At 42.3% G+C, this 19,099-nt stretch overlaps 2 protein-coding genes and 1 long non-coding RNA gene across 8 annotated transcripts; 2 read left to right on the top strand and 1 right to left on the bottom strand.

The window, feature by feature from the left end:
* Positions 1-501: 501 nt before the first annotated feature.
* On the top strand, positions 502-2,125 carry LOC144069096 (peptidyl-prolyl cis-trans isomerase FKBP3-like). 3 transcript variants are annotated; one of them, XM_077594191.1, is made up of 5 exons: positions 502-702; positions 877-954; positions 1,669-1,752; positions 1,850-1,915; positions 1,997-2,125. In XM_077594191.1, the coding sequence occupies exons 1-5, from the start codon at positions 517-519 to the stop codon at positions 2,015-2,017; spliced, it is 435 nt and encodes a 144-aa protein (XP_077450317.1). In that variant the 5' UTR covers positions 502-516; the 3' UTR covers positions 2,018-2,125. The 3 variants fall into 3 exon arrangements, with proteins under 3 accessions (XP_077450317.1, XP_077450319.1, XP_077450318.1); XM_077594193.1 differs by lacking the exon at positions 1,669-1,752; XM_077594192.1 differs by lacking the exon at positions 1,850-1,915 and having other exon boundaries at positions 1,669-1,734; positions 1,997-2,115.
* A 319-nt stretch (positions 2,126-2,444) lies between these two features.
* Positions 2,445-3,945, bottom strand: LOC144069138 (uncharacterized). 2 transcript variants are annotated; one of them, XR_013298392.1, is made up of 4 exons: positions 3,883-3,945; positions 3,014-3,100; positions 2,834-2,925; positions 2,445-2,592 (listed from the first exon to the last, which is right to left on the bottom strand). It is a non-coding gene; the product is annotated as an uncharacterized LOC144069138 (long non-coding RNA). The 2 variants fall into 2 exon arrangements; XR_013298391.1 differs by lacking the exon at positions 2,445-2,592 and adding an exon at positions 2,603-2,750.
* A 1,399-nt stretch (positions 3,946-5,344) lies between these two features.
* rassf8b (Ras association domain family member 8b) lies at positions 5,345-17,420 on the top strand. 3 transcript variants are annotated; one of them, XM_077593938.1, is made up of 9 exons: positions 5,345-5,737; positions 10,641-10,808; positions 11,700-12,050; positions 12,532-12,746; positions 12,795-13,022; positions 13,273-13,347; positions 13,793-13,915; positions 14,487-14,622; positions 16,201-17,420. In XM_077593938.1, exons 2-9 carry the CDS (start codon positions 10,697-10,699, stop codon positions 16,299-16,301), a joined length of 1,341 nt encoding a protein of 446 aa, XP_077450064.1. In that variant the 5' UTR covers positions 5,345-5,737; positions 10,641-10,696; the 3' UTR covers positions 16,302-17,420. The 3 variants fall into 3 exon arrangements, with proteins under 3 accessions (XP_077450064.1, XP_077450067.1, XP_077450066.1); XM_077593941.1 differs by having other exon boundaries at positions 5,346-5,737; positions 12,819-13,022; XM_077593940.1 differs by lacking the exon at positions 5,345-5,737 and adding an exon at positions 7,799-7,868.
* Positions 17,421-19,099: the final 1,679 nt, after the last annotated feature.

Here is a 19,099-nt window from a genome sequence, read left to right as displayed (position 1 = left end):
GTGATTTTAAATGTGTAATGAAGAAAGTGTTCGCCTGTCCTGTAAATCTGTAAACTTCATACATGAAACATACATACACGTACAAGACATACTGAAAATTTATGGAGTTGCTGCTGTTTTCAGTGATGCGGCTTGTCTTCTACTCTGATGGAAAGAGTGCGCCCCCTTAGCGGATAATCCATGAATTGCAGCGAATTAAAAATATTAATTCCATGTCTTTTATGCATTTTTTCCACTTTCAAATTATCCTGCGGGCCTGATCGAACCTCCTTGGGGGCCGGTTCCGGCCCGCGGGCCGTATGTTTGACACCCCTGCTTTAGCCAAATGAATCCCAATTGAAAAAGCATATCCAAGTATGTAACCTTAGAAGTCAAACACTGAAGTGCATGTCACCGCAATGTTCATAATGTGCAATATTGTATCTTAAAGTATTAAAGCCCAACCTAAAAGTATTTGCAGCCCCAGCCCCCTGACTAATGCACTCTATGATGAAAACGATCTCTTTTTTTGTGTCTATGTGTAATAGGCGTGGCCGAGGCGTGGCTGTGGTCAGAGTTCAAAAGACCCGCCCCCACGCCGCCATTTTTCAAAATGGCGGATGGGCCGGAGGCTGGGCGCGTTGGACTGCTGAGCTGCTCAGAATTGACGATTTCCCGAAGAAAGACCCGACAAACTTCTTCCAGGACAATGCAGCGCGTTCGGTACTTTGTCTTTTGGGGATTTCGTAGCCCCAGTTCTCATTTCAAGAGTGCTTTTTGACGGGAACGTGCTTCATTGGCGTGATGTAGCCACAAATGTTTGCTAGCAAGTTGGCTACATTGCGTCACCTATTGCTTTTAATGTTTAAAAAGAAACCCTTCCATTGTGTGTTTCAGTCCCTCAACGAGGACAGACTGCTGGGAAACATCAAGAATGTGGCCATAACGGCCAAAAAGGAGCAGTTTGTCGGCAAAGTGAGTCTTTTTTTAATAGTTTCTAATTCCTCTACCCGTGTAATTGGATTTGATAACTTTATTCATCCCGTATTCGGGAAATTTTGTTGTCACAGTAATGTTTAGATATCAGCGACCAGTGTTCACGGCTTTCCTAAATTAGCTTGTTTAGCACCCAGTTAGTGTCTTCATTCAAAATTGGAGTGTATCATAATAATAATCGTACATATGCCCTGTCGTCATTATCACAACACAAAAAGCCTACTTGTCATCACAAGTAGGCTTTTTGTGTTGTGATAATGACGACAGGGCCTATGTCCGATTATTATTATGATACACTCCAATTTTGAATGAAGACACTAACTAGGTTGGCGTTGATTTTTAATAGCAAGATCCTGTGTGGATAACTCACACCCACACTAGTGCCATCAAGTGGAGGTGTAAGGAATAAACAGTACACTTCTAGAATTCGTATATACCTTTGCCCTTCCCTTTCCTAAAGGAAGACTTCAGGGCTTGGACCTTTTGATTTTTAAATGTGGTTTTGACAAAACCTAAGCGAGACATTCATTCAACCGTAGCACAGGGCTCATTTTTGACTCGTTAAAACAACCGTTTTTCCTCCGTCTAAGAGCTTTGTGAGACGTATTTAATTTTTTTTGATTGAATGGTAGTCATTTGTGCATCAAAATGGTTAAATAAGCAATGACATAATCATGCTGTGGTGTTTTGCAGAGGTTTAAAGCCACGGAGATGGTGGAAGCTGTCCAAATCTACAAGACCAAAGAAGTCGTGTGTGACGTAGGACCTGTGTTTCAGGTTATTATTATTTTAAAACAATGTTTTCTAGCCATCCAACAATTGAAATGTTTCAATATATAGTACCTTGACATAATCATGCTGTGGTGTTTTGCAGAGGTTTAAAGCTACGAAGACGGTGGAAGCTGTCCAAATCTACAAGACCAAAGAAGTCGTGTATGACGTAAGACCTGTTTTTCAGGTTATTTGATTTATTATTTTCATGTCATGTGTACTAAAAATACTCTATTTTGCTTTCTTCAAGGTCCACCCAAATCAACGCTAAAGAAAGGTGACTTAGGAGTGTGGCACAGCCTTTGACACCAACATCTTGAGGACCTCTATCCAGTATGTTTTCCATATCTGAAAATAAAGATGGGAGCTTCTGATGTTGGTAAAACCTAACTTAGTGTTGTTTTTTGGTCAAATCTTTTGACCTAACTGGCCTCCAGTATATTTTGTTTTAATGTTGGACTTAGTCTATTGTTCTTTGACCCTCTTTTTTTTTCCCCTCCAGAATTCATCAACAGATGGAAACACCACCTCATCTCTAAATGCTGGAAGACCTCAATTACCCCATTTTGTGGGAAAATAAAACCTTTGAAATGTACTCATGTATTTTTCTTCATAGAAATAGCAAAGGAATGCAAGCAACATGACATGTTATAATTTTTATTCAAAGAAATACATTTGCACACTTAGAATTGAAAAAAAAAAAAGAGAAAAAAGACCATTGAGGGTCTGGGGTCTTTTTTCACCAAGTGTTTTAACAAAGACAAATGACACTCAAATCTCTTTTATTGAAATTTCTGATTGAAAAAAAAAAAGGAATCCTCCTCACCTTAGGGATCGGGACATCACCTATAAAATAAGAGGGGGATTAGTAAATTGCAACTTTAGTCAATAAAATAATGTGAGATTGGAATGTTTTGACTTGGATACATTACAATGTAACCCGGAAATAAGCTGCTATCGCATTTCGATCTTAATCCATATGAAATAGTGCGTGCTTTGTGTGTCTAAAATACAGAAATAGCACTTGTTACTGACACTGCGGCGTAAGGAACGATGCGCCAAATAGACGTGAAAATACGGTATTAACCTCAGAGCAGAGTTCAGAGACGATGCATCATCTTCAAGTGGGCAACCTGGGAAGATCACTTGGTCCTCCAGGGTCTGGACATCACCATGGACCTGGTGCATGCAAAAAAAATAGAGCAAAAGTTATCATATACAGAGACTGGAGATTCAACAGGTTTTTTGGGGGGGTAATTAGTATTACCTTGATACCTTGGCCCAGTCTCCTCTCCCCTCAAGGGTGTGCATGGTTCTGGACACACGGGAATAGCTGCATCTTGATTGAACCAAGCTATTTGGGAAGTGCAAACAATTATTACAGGAAAGAGAAATCGTAAAGTAAATGATCAAGATAAAGAATGAAAATAAGTTAGTCAGTGCTCGGTGCTAATTTCCCCTTTCCAGACAAAGCGATTCAATATACAGACTGATGTTAAAAACAGTGTCCTCGACTGTGTGAGGAAGGTGTTATGTGTCATGTTTCACCTAAATTTTTATTATTACTATTTTATTTTATTTATTTTATTTAATTTATTTAATTTATTTTATTTATGTTTTATTTGACCAATTGCTGCGAGTGTAATTTGTATTTGACGTATCGTCTCAAATGTGAATAATTTCAATATTTTCATGAGATAAAGGTTTTTTAAAACTAGGAGAAAGTCGGCTTGACAATTTTTGTATAAATGATTTTTGTTTTAAAACTGAATTACAAATTGGAAAAGGGCGTTTAGCAATCGCAGTGAAAACTATCATTACATTCAACACACCTTCACCTGGCAAACTGACCGTTGATATCTCGGCTTTGTTTGATAAAATGAAGTCTTCCCCCACGACTCAATAATGGAGAGAATACGGACAAAATACTTTTGAAGTCAAATGTCGTGAGGCTAATGCTAAACTAGCTAGTGACATGCCAAGGATCCCATACTTCAAATGTCGACGGTGTGTTCGACCTGGCAATAAACTAACAGATTTGTTGGCGTTTTGGCTCAATTGATTCCTAAAAAAAATCTCCCGGTAGGGTGTTAAAAATGCACATAGGCCAGTAAATTGCTCTAGTCTAGGGCTTACCTCGTTTGGGTGCTAGTCGTTCGACCGACGGCACGGAAATGGCTGCGTCAAAGGGCGCGATGCTGCGCAGGCGCATAATTTAATCACCTGCGTCACCAATGGGCGTAACCACGCCCATAGGAGCTGATTTGTCCTCCCGACTCAATGACCATGTTTGGAAGATGACGTACTATAGTCGCCATTTTTGTAGTCTTGATGCTGTAAAAGAGTGTGTTCGTTTTTTTTTTTTTATAAAAAGCCTTACTTTGCATGGTCATTTTTAAAAAATAAAAAGCCTTACTATACATGGTCATTTTTTAAAGAAAAAAGCCTTACTATACATGGTCATTTTTTACAAATTAAAAAGCCTTACTATATACTATGTCGTATTTTAAGAAAAAAAGCCTTACTATATACACTATGTCGTTTTTTAGGAAAAAAACCTTACTATACTATGTCGTTTTTTAGGAAAAAAGCCTTACTATACTATGTCGTTTTTTAGGAAAAAAAGCCTTACTATACTATGTCGTTTTTTAAGAAAAAAAGCCTTACTATACTATGTCGTTTTTTAAGAAAAAAAGCCTTACTATATACATACCTGTCAACCTGGGCCAATTCCTTCCCGTATTAATGATTGGAATTCCCCGTATTAAGCAATAGAAAACCGTACAAATGCAACGCGGCACATATTTACTCACATAGGGTGCACGTAAAAGTGTTATGGTCGCGCCGCGTTGTCGTGAGGCGACCGTGAATGTATTTCCCCAAATCTCATATGCTCGACGCACTTGGAGACTCGGAATAAACTTTCCAGTCTTTCTATTTGCGGCACTTGCCGCAGCCCACTTTTAATCATCGCTTAATTCGTTTTTTTTGTGTGTGCGATTTTGGAGCTATTTTGGTGCGGCGCGAGCGAGTCGAGGGAAAAGCTGCGCCCGGGCTAAAATCCATTTGAACAATGGCTCTCTTTGTCGTTAGCGGAGCTTACAAGGCTGCTGTGAGGCAAAGGCTCATCCTCTTCTAATTAAGTTTAGACATCATATTCTCAGGGAATTCTGTCCTTTTGGAGAAAAAAAAGTTGTGGCAAGAAAAGCCAGGACGGATGCGGGGATTGTTTTTCTTTCACTTTACCGTTCGTGTCATTGATGTGATGCTGTCCTTTAAAAGGTAAAGATTTAGCAACACATCTATTTTGAACAAAATGATTTTTAAACTAAAAACACAGAAAAAAAGGATTAAAAAATTACAATGATTGATTTAAAAGGGGGAAAATCAGCAAATGTAATATACATCTATACTCTTCATTTTAATTTGATCCTGAAACAGAAAGTCGGCACTCATGATTGACTTTCCGGGCCACACAAAATGATGCAGTGGGCCAGATATGGCCCCCGGGGCGCCACTTTGACACATCTGCTCTCGTCTATCAAATCCTGCAAGTGCAAAACAACGCCCCCTGCCCCCGCTGCATTAAAACGCTCCGATTTGAAAAGTCCAGCGCGATGGTTGCTGTCGCTTTAACCGGTCCGTCGTGCTTTGCAGTGCCCCAGTTCTGTTCCCACATAATTTACACCCCCCCTCCGGGTTACCCCCTCCTGCACCGTTGTGCACACACCAGCACAGAACGAGCGAGCGAGCGAGCGAGCCGCGAACGTACGTCGCTTCGCGTCGGATGTCCGGCGAGTGGAACGACTGAGTGTTTACACGCACATGCGGCGGGCGCCGTGACGATCTCCTAGACGACCCTTCAACTCCCCTTTCTCCTCTGGACTGTTTTTGAATGTAATTTTTTTTTAATTTCATTTTTTTTTCATCAATAGGGGAATTACTGCATTGAGGTGGAACATGCTGGAGTGGAACAAGACACTGTGAGAAGGTATGTTTTGTTTTGATGGGCCCACGCCAACCAACCTATGCTGACGGATGGGCTAATATCTGCTAATGTATGTTCTAATGTTCATCATAGCAATATTTTGACTTTGCATGCATGTGATCGTGGATACTGCGAGTGTTTGTGCAATGACTGGAATTGCAGTAAGCTTGTGTTCTGCTGGTTTACTAAGTCAAGTTAGAGTGCTCCTTTTTTTTTCTTTTTAAATGTCAATCTGTCCTTGGTTGAGGACGGGATGAAATATACTACCCTGAGGTTATGAGTCCATTAAAAACAGCAATGCAAGCATTGTTTTGGTTGACGTCTTATTGGCAAATAGTCTTGGAAATGATATTTTTATTCTTATGTTGTTTTTTTGTTGAAATCGGCAACTTCTTGTAAACATTCCGTGTAGTGTTGTTGGGTAATAATCCCTATCAAGTGTTTTTGCAGACACCCTCTACTCAGTTAAGCTTCTTGTTTCCACCAAGCGGATTAGTTGGAATTTAGAAGGTTGCAAGGTGTCCATGCCGTCAAAAGTACCGTATTTTCCGTAAGATAAGTCGCACTTTTTTCAGTTTTTCAGAGTGCGACCAATACTCAAGTGTGGCCTTTTTTGTCTATGTTGTCATTTCCATCTTTAGTCCCTTGAGTAGTTTGAAGATATAAACAAGGACACATACAGTGGTACCTTGTGGTATGACATGCTCGTGGTACGGCGAAAATTTCGATTGAATAATTCGCTCGCGATACGATCAAAATTTCGAGATGCGACCAAGCCAAGTGGCCATGACATGAGAGGCTGTTTATCATTGTAGCGCACTGTCTTTTTTTGCCGCATCTCTTTCGTGTATAACTACTATATCTACGAGGACTGAACGATTTATTCAGACGAGTTTCGACCAGGAAACGCACAACGCGCATGTGTGGGCAAAAAGAGGGCTTTCTGGGTAATGAAGTATACTCGTGCCCACAACTCCAATAGGCAATGGCACCCTTTCTCAGAATAAAACTTCATTTAGAGTCACATACATAAACATAGCACAGTTTTAAACAGCGTTGTGATCGCAATTCTGTTGGTCTAACAACCAGGCTTTAAGATGATTGGCCAAGAGGTTCAGAGTATGTTAATTAGTATTGAGCTCCAGGTATGAAGAAAGAAGGTGTCTTGGCTAATTTAACACTCTTTTTGAAGGGAACTACACAGTCACCTCTAGAGCCAGCTATTGTTGATTTGTTGGATTTTTTTTGTACAAAATATTGCAGCAAAGGAGGAGCTTTGTCTTGGGAGATTTTATAAACTTAAGGTGGCATCTGTATATTTAACAGTATTGTTCCAGTTCAGGCGTTTGTTTTATTAATATCTGACATTGGTGTGTTTTTGGCTTTCTGTCCAAAACTTTCAAAAAGCTTACTTATGAATGGTTTCAATTGGTTTTAGTGTTGTTTTTTCAGGCCTATGACCAACTTGTTAGGTAGTAATTTCACATGTGATATGATCATTGTGTCAAAATATCATTTTGCTGACTCAGACGTTAGGTAGTTTAAGGTAGATCTGCAATTAAAAAATATATGTTATATGTTGTTCAAATATAAAACACTTTATAACTCTTGGCGTTCGCTTCCAGTTCCGAAGGTTTGGATGTTTATCGCCGTCAATGGCAGCCTAAAATCACTCTTGTGAACGCCTACAGGAATTAAAAAAAAACCTAAAGTGCATGCCAAATTCAAATGACAAGGTCACCGGGCGTAGTACTTCCCTGGCGGCCTGAGTGCCTCCATCAAACTAATTGATATCTTGTCCGAGAGACACGGGTCAATCTAATCTAATTTCCTTTTTCGATATCAAAGCAACTGCTGACATGGAACATTCCGTGTTTTGCGTCCTCTCCTGCAAGCGTGGACAAAAGCTGTCGAGGACATTTCCAATGGCGCATTATCCACATATAAAAACACATCAAAGACTTCATAGACACATAAAATACGACAAAGATGGGCTTTATGGTCTTTGATGTAACAAAGAGTTTTTTTTTGTTTTTTTTTCTGACTTTATACATTTTCTTTTTAACGCGATAAAACGTGGGAGCTTAGGACACAAACTGACTTCATATTTTTAACATTACTGGAGGAAACCCAGGTGAGATTCTTATTTATTGGGTTTATTCATTTAAATGATTGTATTTTAATGTTATAGAGCTTCATTGTGGTGTTAAAATTAATTCAATACATTTTGATACCAACCAATCCCTACCGTAGTCGGGTGGGATGGGCTCCAGCACCCCCGTGTGTGAGTAGGCGAATCGCAAAATTGAGCTGCTCCTTCAAAAATAGCCATAATGGATCGGGATATCACTAATATTCACCCTTAAAAATTTAAAATGATGTTGGAAATGAAAAAAAACCCCTAATGTATTTAATATTGAACCATCTGTATAGATGTCACATTTTGTTATCTAGCCATAGATTTGATAAATATCCCAAAATGGCCTCACAAACAAAAAAAATCGACGTTATGTTAAGTAGACAACACAAAATTGAAGTGAAGTGAATGCTTTTATTGACATTATACAAACATAATGAGATTTTCACCACTTGGCGCCGTGTGCGGTCGATTGGTCGCCGAATTTTGGTCACATTTAAATGGTAATTATCAATAACCTTCCAGGCGACCAAAAGACCGGCGACCAAAAGACCGTGTACCTTTGGCGCACAAATAAGAACAAAAAACTTTCTTTGAGTCTATTGGTCTTGGCTGTTATGGCTCTGTTGCGCCTTCTAGAGGGCAGCAGGTTGAAGCATTTTGAGCAAATGGATAGATTGAAGGAGGATTGGCTGATATGCAAGTGCGTTAAATTTCTATAAAGTCATAAATTAATATTTTTCTTTTGGATGGAATCAATTGACAGGGAAGCACTGCTTACTTAATTGTCTTTGTCAACTTTTCCCAAATTAATGCAATCGTCTGTATTGTGTGAGCGAGTCCTGCAACAAAAGGTTGGGAGGCCACGTCGCCAAGGCGACCAATTGTTTGCGTTCAGTCACGCCGAGAGCGAGCCATGCGGACGCACGCTTTTGTCACATTGGTCGGTAGCGTGGACTTGTGATGAAATCATCAGTTTTTGTTTTTTTGTTTAGTTCTTTAGCTCCATTCCTGCTTTTTTTTACGATTCCAAAGGCTAGGCCTCTGGTTACACTTGAAATGTTTTGGAAAAGCATTTGGCAAACAAGCACAGTCATCAAAACCCCCCCTCCCCACCCCCTCCAGTCGCTCGGCTTTCTTCCCGTGGCATCTCGGGAATGACGCTGGAAAAGACTGAAGTTACAGCTAAGTTTAGCGCCGTTCTGCACGCGCTCATGTCCAAGTTGTGGATGGCGTGTCCAGCTGTCGATTTTAGAGCTTCGTTTTGTCGGCGTTGCAGTTCGAGCTAGTTCTATTCTGTCCAAACAGAGTGCGCTGGTGCTGACCTGGCAACCGTAAATGTTGCATTTAGTATGGCTGACATTATTAAGCCAGTGGAAATGTCACCATTTTTTTAGACCGTGTACAGTTTCATTTCATTGCTTTAAATGGGCAAGTTCATGTTGTTTTTCCTTCTCATAATGGCTGCTGATTGGAAAATGATGGGTAAAATGGACGTCACGACGTAGTTCATCGAATTTGGAGCGTAGATTTACAATCTGCCGTGGCCGCTGTTTATTCACTCCCACGTCCGGTATGATTTATTTACCCGTCGGCCGCCATTGGCTGGCATCAAAGTGGTTTTGAGGGCGCGGGTGGTGCCGTTCGCGGGTGAAGAAAATCGAAGGTCTTTTCCACAAGGGAGCGCATGTGATGTCGGGCGGCAAATTTGATTAGATTCTTAAGTTGGTGCTGTCTTTTTCCATTTAGATGCTGTAAAAGTGCCTTTTCATCAAAAAGAACAGCTGCTGTGTCTGGCTGGATAGTACACCCTAGAGCAGGGGTAGGGAAACTGTGGCTCGGGAGCCATATGTGACTCTTTCCATGGGTGCATATGGCTCTTCACTAACCTGTGATATAAAATATGGAAATCACTGGTGAGATAGCTGAGTCCTAAACCCACTAATAGGAATGTCACGTCACGTTGACACTACCTCTACCACCACTTTAATCATAATTTTGTTTGATGATATCATTGATACTGATGTATTAGCAACAGCATAACAATGTTGTCAAAAGAATTCAGAGACTTTTTGTACTTTAAAAGTGGTGAAATGACAAAAAAACATCACATATTTTCATGTATTTTTACCTTTCAATTCTGTAAATGGCTCTCAAGAAATAACATTAGAAAATATGAATTGTTTATGGCTCTCTGTGTCAAAAAGGTTCCCAACACCTGCCCTAGAGGGCCCATTTTTGGCCCGGGGGCCCTATGTTTGGTGTGATTATAATAAAAAAAAAAAAAAACACGGTGCAGCGTGTGAATTTGTTGCAGGCCAATAAGCACACGTGTAAATACGACACATCATCACATTGTTCGCTAAGCCATCTGCCAAATGTGCTTATTGTGATTCTTTTCTTTTCTGACCTGTCATTTGAATGGAGAAACCCACATTGGGAGGGTTGCCTGCAAAAAAAAGGCCCGAATGTGCCTTCTGCCGCGTTGGCCCCTGCCAGTCGATAATGAGTCCGCCGAGGTGCTTGTGTCAGCAGTTTGAAATAGCTTTCCAGCTGCGTGCGTGCAATTGCCCTTAGCTTTGCCGCATGGAAATCACACTGAAAGTGGGCCTTTGTATCAAAAGCAATTTGAGATTTTGTTCAATATCATAATAATCAGAAGTTATTATAACCAGGCTCTTTTCTGAATCGGTGAATCTATGAAATTTAATAAGCATCAATTGTTATCAAGTCATTGCATTTCACCTTTTTTAAAAATGTTTTCTTAAGATGGCCAGCCAAACCCTTACCACCCCCTTGTGGTGTGGAGGAGCCAGAGCATCTGGATGAAGGCCATGGAGCTGAAAGTGTGGGTGGATGGCGTACAGCGCATCGTGTGTGGGGTTACCGAGTACACCACGTGCCAAGAAGTGGTCGTCGCGCTCGCTCAAGCCATTGGTAAGATCCCCAATACAATAGCAGGGGTGTTCAAACTCTGGCAACATGGGGTTGCCTCAGTTTTTTTGTTGGCCCAAAATAACAATGAATGTGACCAGCCCAAGAAGCTTAAATTCAGCCCGCATTGGACTTTTCGTCTGAAATGCTACAGGGCGGGCGGTAGAACATTTACTCAAGGGGTTAAACCCTTAAACCCGAGCACCAGCACCCTGATAAAGACAATGAATGTACTGTCACAATTGTACACTCTAAATTTGGGCCTAAATGCCCTGAGAGTGCTTACATCGTAAACCCAGTTTCCCACAAGCACCCCCCCTGCTCAAAATCCCATTCTCCGGTGGTCTTGAAGGCCAACTGCGAAACAGAACTAATGGCGCTCGCTGTCCTTTGTGCTTTTTTGCTCCGGCACTGCACGCCATTTTGTGCCCGTCCCCTGTGATGAATGTGCCTCTTTTGCTCTCGCCCACGCGGAGCCAATTCACAAAGCCGTGAACCATTGAACCCGCTTCCCAGTGCCCACCTTTTGTGGACGTGGAATTTCCCCACTGCGAAATCCTTTTTAGTAGTTACTGTACAAGGGTTCTTTTTCCTTTGCCGCGTTGCCAATATGTGGGTAAGAATGGCTTTGAAATACAACCTTCCACCTTTAAGTGGTGTAAAAGACCAGAAAAATCAAGACTAGTTTCAAGGCAGGATCCAGGAGGAGAGTTTTTCTGTTGGAATGAGCTACAAAGTCGGGTAGAACCGGATCGGACCACTTGTATAGTTCAAAGTAAGGGTTCTTTCCCCCCCTAACACCCAGAATGAAAGCCACTTTGATTCCACTGCTCATAACTGCATTTTTGTGTTTGTATTGTGGGTCAGAAGATGACACGTTTGTTTGTATCGTAGGTCGGACCGGGAGATACACTTTGATTGAGAAATGGAGGGAGACGGAGCGCCATCTTGCGCCCCAGGAGAACCCGGTGGTGTCGCTCAACAAGTGGGGCCAGTACGCCAGCGACGTGCAGCTTATCCTACAGCGCACGGGCCCCTCCGTTAGCGAGCGGCCCCCCTCGGACGGGTTGGCCCGCGAGTCCGAGCGGCCCTTCTTCCGCCAGAGCTTGCCCCCGCTGGGCAAGCTGCGCCCGCCGGGGCCCGACCGCTCGCTCAAGCGTAGGGAGCCCAAACGCAAGTCTTTGACGTTCAGCGCCGGGGCCAGGGGTCTGCGGGAGATCTTCGGGAGAAGCAGAGATGGCGAAGGTACGGGGGTGAGGGGGGCTGTTTTTTGACGCCAGAAATAGGTTTATTACCAGACTGCAGGATGGGGAGAGAGCTCGAACAGCTGTGAACCGCTCAGTCTGTTGTCCTTGCAACTCTCTCTGAATGAACAGTGGGTCAGTCTTTATATAGGCAAACAGAGTATAGTATAGTTTCTATGACAACGACCAAACTCTGGGGGAAGTCTGATTAATCAGTGTCAAGTCTCCATGACAACGACCAAACTCTGGGCAAAGTCTGATTCATCAGTGTCAGGTCTCCATTACAACGACCAAACTTTGGGCAAAGTCTGATTAATCAGTGTCAAGTCTCCATGACAACGACCAAACTCTCGGCAAGTTTCTTATGACAATGATGTTTTCTATACTTACAAAAACTGATACAATATGAACAAGCAATTGCCAAGCGACTTTGTCATTTTATCTTACAGTTTTCACTCACTAGCGTTGTCACGTCCACGCAGGCAAGCGCCCCCAGTCACGCGGCGTGAGTTTGAACCTGAGCCGGGTGGTCGGCGGCGAGGGCGGAGGCGGCGGCGGTGGGTCGTCCTCGGCGCCGGGTAGTCCGGCGCGAGAGCTGGGCCGGCTGGTGCGTCTGCAGAGAGACAAATTGCAAGTCCTGGAAAGCCGGCTCATGGGCTGCGAGGCCGAGCTGCGGGAGTGGGAGGAGCCCAGCGAGGTGAGCTGCCACGTCCCCATTGGCCAGGGCGCTTTTTTTAAAATAAAGCGCGTTGGACTTTTGTCCCGCCAGGAAAGACACCTGGAAGAGGAGCTTCTCTTTTTGGAGCAGCAGGTGAGGAGGAACGATGCCGAGATGGACGAGGAGGAATTCTGGCACGACGAGCTGCTGGTGGAGCAGGAGAGCGAGCGGCGACTTCGGCAGCAGCTGGCCCAGCTGCAGGTCCGCGTGCGCGACTGCGAGGCCGAGCTTTCCCAATACTTGGCGCGCATTCAGGTTGGTTTCGTCCCAGAAAGAGAGAGAGAGCCACCGTACTGCCCCAAATATGAGACGGTGTATTGAAATAAGACTGGAAAAAGTGGGGGTCGTCTTATAGTCGGGCCAATATGACCGATGTCCCAGAGAGAAAGAACTACCGTACTGCCCCAAATATGAGACGGTGTATTGAAATAAGACTGGAAAAAGTGGGGGGTCGTCTTATAGTCAGGCCGATATGACCGAATTTTTTTTTTACTTTATCCATTAGAGCATGGAGGGCGGCCTCCAGCAAGAACTTCTGCTGCAGGACCACGAGCTCATTCACATGATCGACGAGGAGGAGGTAACAATTCGTACATGTAGAAAACGCTGACTTTTATACGTTCGTCCAGGCAGCCACAATCCATTCGCAAATAGTAGCTAGCTAGTAGCTAGCGTAACTATGCAAATGCTGCCTTCCATGCTTTGTAAAGCTGTGTTGATGTCCAGGCCACAATCCATTGGGTGTATTGACAAAAGAACAATAAATCCCAGCAGTCACTGCGCAGTACTTTTTCTATGGGGAAAATAGTAGAGTTGGGGACTGCTTGCCGTAGTTGTTAGAGCTGTAGAGGATGGTGTACCCTATCGACTGATTTATTTTATTTTATCGTGATCACAATTTTAGTATTGGTCCATATGTAAGCGGACTGGATAAATAAGGCGCCCTGTCTATTTTGGAGAAAATTTAAGACTTTTATGTGCGCCTTATAGTTGTGAAAATACGGTAATATCCTGCTCGCTTTCAGGTGGATGCCCAACTGGAGAAAGTGACAGTGGAGCTGGACTTGCAAAACCAGCACACAGCTCGCCTGGAGAACGGCTGCAGGGCGTTGGAACGCTCGCTAGGCCAGTCCGGCAAGAGACTTGAGGTGGGCGTCTTTAGCGAGCTGAACTAATTTTTTCTGCATCCGGCTCAAAGACCATTGTTTGAGAAAGATGCTAGGGTGGAGAGGGGGGAGGGGGGGTTCGGGTTTGGGAACCGAAGTGGAACCGTGCAAATCTAAGCTCTTTAGGTCGCGGGCAGGGATGCCAAGTTCAATCTCTGCTTTGCAGGAAGGCTCTGGTGGATTCTTTTTGGCTCGTGATTGAAAGCGCACCACGTCTACACCAAGTCCCGTTGGGTACGAGGTCATAATGAGAAAAAGTAAAAAGGCGCGTTAGAGCATTCTTTGGCACATTAGACTCGGAATATATCTGCAATCCCTCGCTTGCGCTTGCAGAACCAACTTTTCAAACTAGGTTACGTCTTCGAGAACAGTGTTTCCCAACCAAATAATCCCAGTTTTACCAGATTCAAATTGAACCGGGATCAACATTTGTGAGTTCTGACCTTCCCGTGTAGAGTTTGCATGTTCTGCCCGGTCTTGCGTGCCTTTTTCCCGGGTACTTTGGTTTGAACAAGAGGGTTCTAGAAGGCTCACTGTGGTGTTATTTGAATAGGAGAAGGAGCAGGAGCTGGAGCAGCTGACTAAAGAGCTTCGGCAGGTCAACCTGCAGCAGTTCATTCAGCAAACGGGCACTAAAGTCACCGTTCTGCCTGCTCAACAACCGACAGACGACGACCACGACAACAACGGTACATGAAATGACACAAATTCTCTTTTCTGCCGTCTCCTCTTCTTTGAAAAAAATTGTCTATATTTGGTCATTGGATGATCTTTAAAAGTCGTCCTCTTGATATTAAATAGACAGCATAAAAAACACCGTATGGCAGCTCATCAGTGCATGATTATCTCCATGGCATCTTTGTATACATTATTTCCTCATCACACTGTATTTGCTATCATGGACATTCATACGTGTGCAGTGCCACCGTGTGGTCATACACAAGGTAGATTTGAAAGTTTGTGGATCACAGTGCACTCTTTAACCCAGGGTTAGGCAAACTTTTTGGCCCGGGGGCCACATTGACTTTAAAAATTTGACAAACGGGCCGGGTCAGCACAAGATACGATACATATAAAAAAATGAGAAAGGACATGACACCAGCTGTCAATTTTTCCAAAATCACAAAACCGACGGCAGAATTGCTCATGCAGGTCATCCAATGATTTCCTATATTTTTATCTTTTAACGCAACCAGTGTGGGGAAATGAGCAAAAGACTTGTCTGATATTTGCTTGAAAAAATAAAACCAGCTTGGTTTAGAAGGCGGGTTTGCTTGCATTTCATGCACAAACTGTTGTTTCTCTTGTAGCTTCACATTCAGCTCGTTCATGTGTGTCAGGATGTCCACAGTAAAAGTTAAATGTTCAGAAATGTGTCAGTATTCTCAAGTAGCTCCCACACACATTTACATACTTTTACTAGGCTAGTGCACTATCTATTGGGGAAACGAGGGCATTGCAGGGAAATTAATGAGGTAATTGATTTTTACTATAATTTGGACGTCGGCAGGCCGGATTAAAAAGCCTAACGGGCCGTATATGGCCCGCGGGTAACAACAAGGTAAAACAACACGGTCTCTGCATCAATAAAAGCCAACAATGGCCATGAGCAGTTTCACTGAGCCGACGTGTGAGTGTATAAGAGTTTGTATGTACATGCGTTGTCCCTTTAAGAAGCTACGTCAGTCAGGGTCTTAACAAGTTCTCCAACAAAAAACAATAAAAGTCCGGGAAATTTGGAGCTTTTCTTTAGCCTAATAATTAATAGGGCATTAAGTATGACTAAATAGTCATTCGCAGTTTGTATTTAGGGAATTTGAGCAACGATTTAAATGGTAATTATCAATAACCTTCCGGGCAACCAAAAGACCGGCGACCAAAAGACCAGCGACCAATTGATCGTGTACCGCACCCGTCGATGGCAACCAATGAGTAAAAGTCACCTGGAAACGCCCAAAAATCAGCAGAACCAGCAAGCAACACCCTAAAATCAATAGGAAATGTTCCAAAATTGACATGAAATGATCTGTAAATACCCTTAAAAAAAAACCAAAAGACTGCCGACCAAAAGATCGGCGACCAATCGACCGTGTACCTTTTTTCAGAGGGTTGGAACGAATGAATTTGTTTTTAGTTCATTTCAATGGGAAACGTTCGTTTGAGTTACGAGAAAATCGACATACGAGCTCAGTCCCGGAACGAATTAAGCTCATATCTCGAGGTATTTTAATGTTGTTTGTTGTTTTTGTTTACCTCATGGACGGCAGGGGAGGACTGCGGATCTCTTCGACGTCTCTTACCCGGCGATCTTCACTCCCTGCAAAGCGGCACCTCGTCTGGACTCAACCCCGACGGCATCTACGTTTAAAACAAACAAACAAACAGTCACCCATTGACCTATTGACCTGTTGACGACGGTAGGTTAGACTGAAGCTGAATTGGACGCTCCGTCTTTTCTGAACTACCTTTAGGACTTCAAGTGATGTCAATGCGCAGTGCATTTGCAACTTTTCCTATCTAATATGATATTTCACGACCGTGTACATAGGTATAAATGTCAAGAGGGTGTTAAAGACAAGTCAGGCCAGCAAATGTATTTTCTTTTTTTACAATGGGAATGTGAAGAATGATGGAGAATTTGATCAATATGTCAAGGAGGCAAAAACGCACGAGCATGCACAAGCGTAGTCGCAAATTTGATTGCCTTATTCTGATGTGCTAAAAGCGTGCATCAAGTCAACTCGAGGTAGATAGCGTCCATTTTACTGCTTCTCTGCTGTCAACATTTCCTTTGTTAGAAATAGAAGGAACCTGGAACATGATTTTCTTCCGTTGCGCATCAAAGTTTTAGCTTTGCCAAGCCGAGAGCCATTAATCAATCTCTGCTTTTTAAGCCGGTTTGAACAATTTCTCTTCGAATCGAGAGCGATGTCTGGCCCGAATTGGCCATTAGGTGGTAGCAAAACCACGATTATGCAGTTTTATGGAATGCTCGCACTCCATTTTTCGAGTCTGTGTCTCTCGTGTTGACTAAAGCAGGGACTGTAGTGTTTATATCAAACAAAAGATGTCTACAATGAACCAAAGCTAGTGCGACAAAACATGAACATAAAGGGTAGATGAATGTATTTTTTTATACATGCGATAAAACATCCATTTGGGGGAAGAATCCAGTATTGTAGTAGTACTAAAGTAGTGACTGACTGCGACACTGTAATCTATTAATAAGAGAATAACGGCATGCCTTAACCGTGAGAAAAGTCTAGATAATATGTCCATTGCACTTTGAAAGTGTGCATGGAAGATATGCAAAAACAACAACAACGAAAAACATTTTTTTTTGCTTTGACTGTTCATTAAAAAAATGAAGCCGCGGCAAACTTGGGTTGTTTTCCCACAATTTGCAAATGTCGCCTGTTATTGATTTTTGTTGTGCCATACATGTTGATTTTCAATAAAATGTGCAAATATGACACAAGTGAGCTGATATTGACTGAGCCACACGGCAAAAATGAACGTATGTTTGTTGGTTTGGAAAGCAAAAACCCTCATTTGTCCGGTAAAAGAAGAAAATGTCTTCATTTTTAATGTGTCTCGGTCAAGAACGTGAACAAAAGCAGACTCAATTTGAGACTTGTCCAACAAAACTTGACCCGTCGAGCCAACCTCGGTGTTGTTGCCGGATTTTATTTCAGAATTTGATCAGGGGTCAGTAGGGCTCGGATTACATCGGTGACCGTGTCACCCCTGAAAAACTTGATTGTGCCCCAACCCAAAAAAAAGTGTTAAAAAATAATCCAACATAGCGGTTTCAAATAAACGGACCCCGGCCCGCTAGGGGACAGGTGTCAAACTGGCGGCCCGGGGGCCAAATCTGGCCCGCCACATCATTTTGTGCGGCCCGAGAAAGTAAATCATGAGTGCCGACTTTCTGTTTTAGGATCAAATTAAAATGAAGAGTATGGATGTTTATTAAATTTCCTGATTTTCCACCTTTTAAATCAATAATTGTAATTTTTTAATCAATTTTTTCTGTGTTTTTAGTTCAAAAATCATTTTGTAAAATCTAAAAATATATTTAAAAAAGCTAAAATAAACATTGTTTTAGATCTATAAAAAAATGAATATTCAGGGGATTTTAATCCACTTCTTTTAATCCATTCATAAAAAAACTAAATATTATATCTAAAATGGTCCGGCCCACGTGAAATCAAGTTGACGTTAAAGCAGCCCGCGAACTAACTAGAGTATGACACCCTTACTATACATCACAGGTGTCAAAGTGGCGGCCCGGGGGCCAAATCTGGCCCGCCGCATCATTTTGTGCGGCCCGAGAAAGTAAATCATGAGTGCCAATTTTCTGTTTTAGGATCAAATTAAAATGAAGAGTATAGATGTTTATTAAATTTCCTGATTTTCCCACTTTTAAATCAATAATTGTAATTTTTTCATCAGTTTTTTCAGTGTTTTTAGTTCAAAAATCATTTTGTAAAATCTAAAAATATATATATAAAAAGCTAAAATAAACATTGTTTTAGATCTATAAAAACTGAATATTCAGGGCTTTTAATCTACTTCTTTTAATCCATTCATAAAAAATATATCTAAAATGGTCCGGCTCACGTGAAATCAAGTTGACGTTAAAGCGAACCAACCCGAGTCTGACACCCTTGCTTTATAGTATGTCATTAATTATTTTAAAATGTGATTATTAAACGTAAAGTTGTGGTTTGACCTGTCTATGAATTTAAACTAAAGATAATGTTGAATTGTTCAAGGTTTTCAACCTCATCACCCTCTCATCCCAAAATTTCGAGGACGTGACACAAAACGGACTCTAAAATGACGAGGAAGTGACCCAAAATGGACTCACTGACAACCTTAGAGGTCCAATTCACTTAAACTAACTTTCAGTGCCATTGACGGCGCTAAGTGTCCTATCCATTTTAACTGGGAAGACCCAATGAAGTCACCTTTTTAAGGTCGAAATGAACGGATCTCTCGTTAGCATGAACGTAGGCCGCCAAGCCAAGTAAAACTCCCAGAATGTAGCGCCTTTGCGACCTCAGGCGCTAAATGTCCCCAGGTGCCATTAGCGCGTCGGCGCCCAATGTCCTAATGACGGGCACCCCAAAAAAGATCACCCCGAGGATGAGGAGACGGCTT

This window comes from Stigmatopora argus, chromosome 23, assembly GCF_051989625.1.
Source record: "Stigmatopora argus isolate UIUO_Sarg chromosome 23, RoL_Sarg_1.0, whole genome shotgun sequence".
Classification (NCBI taxonomy): Eukaryota; Metazoa; Chordata; class Actinopteri; order Syngnathiformes; family Syngnathidae; genus Stigmatopora; species Stigmatopora argus.
Note: the sequence above shows the minus strand (reverse complement) of the source record. Positions and strands in the feature narration are given on the sequence as shown.

What these genes read in the sequence shown, in the direction of transcription:
- LOC144069096 (XM_077594191.1), top strand. Translation starts at nt 517, where the DNA reads ATGTGTAATAGGCGTGGCCGAGGCGTGGCTGTGGTCAGAGTTCAAAAG. An exon ending in AGGACAATGCAGCGCGTTCG is followed by an intron (nt 703 to 876) that starts GTACTTTGTCTT and finishes TGTGTGTTTCAG; the next exon opens with TCCCTCAACGAGGACAGACT. An exon ending in CCAAAGAAGTCGTGTATGAC is followed by an intron (nt 1,916 to 1,996) that starts GTAAGACCTGTT and finishes GCTTTCTTCAAG; the next exon opens with GTCCACCCAAATCAACGCTA.
- rassf8b (XM_077593938.1), top strand. Translation starts at nt 10,697, where the DNA reads ATGAAGGCCATGGAGCTGAAAGTGTGGGTGGATGGCGTACAGCGCATC. An exon ending in CGCGCTCGCTCAAGCCATTG is followed by an intron (nt 10,809 to 11,699) that starts GTAAGATCCCCA and finishes TTTGTATCGTAG; the next exon opens with GTCGGACCGGGAGATACACT. An exon ending in ACATGATCGACGAGGAGGAG is followed by an intron (nt 13,348 to 13,792) that starts GTAACAATTCGT and finishes GCTCGCTTTCAG; the next exon opens with GTGGATGCCCAACTGGAGAA.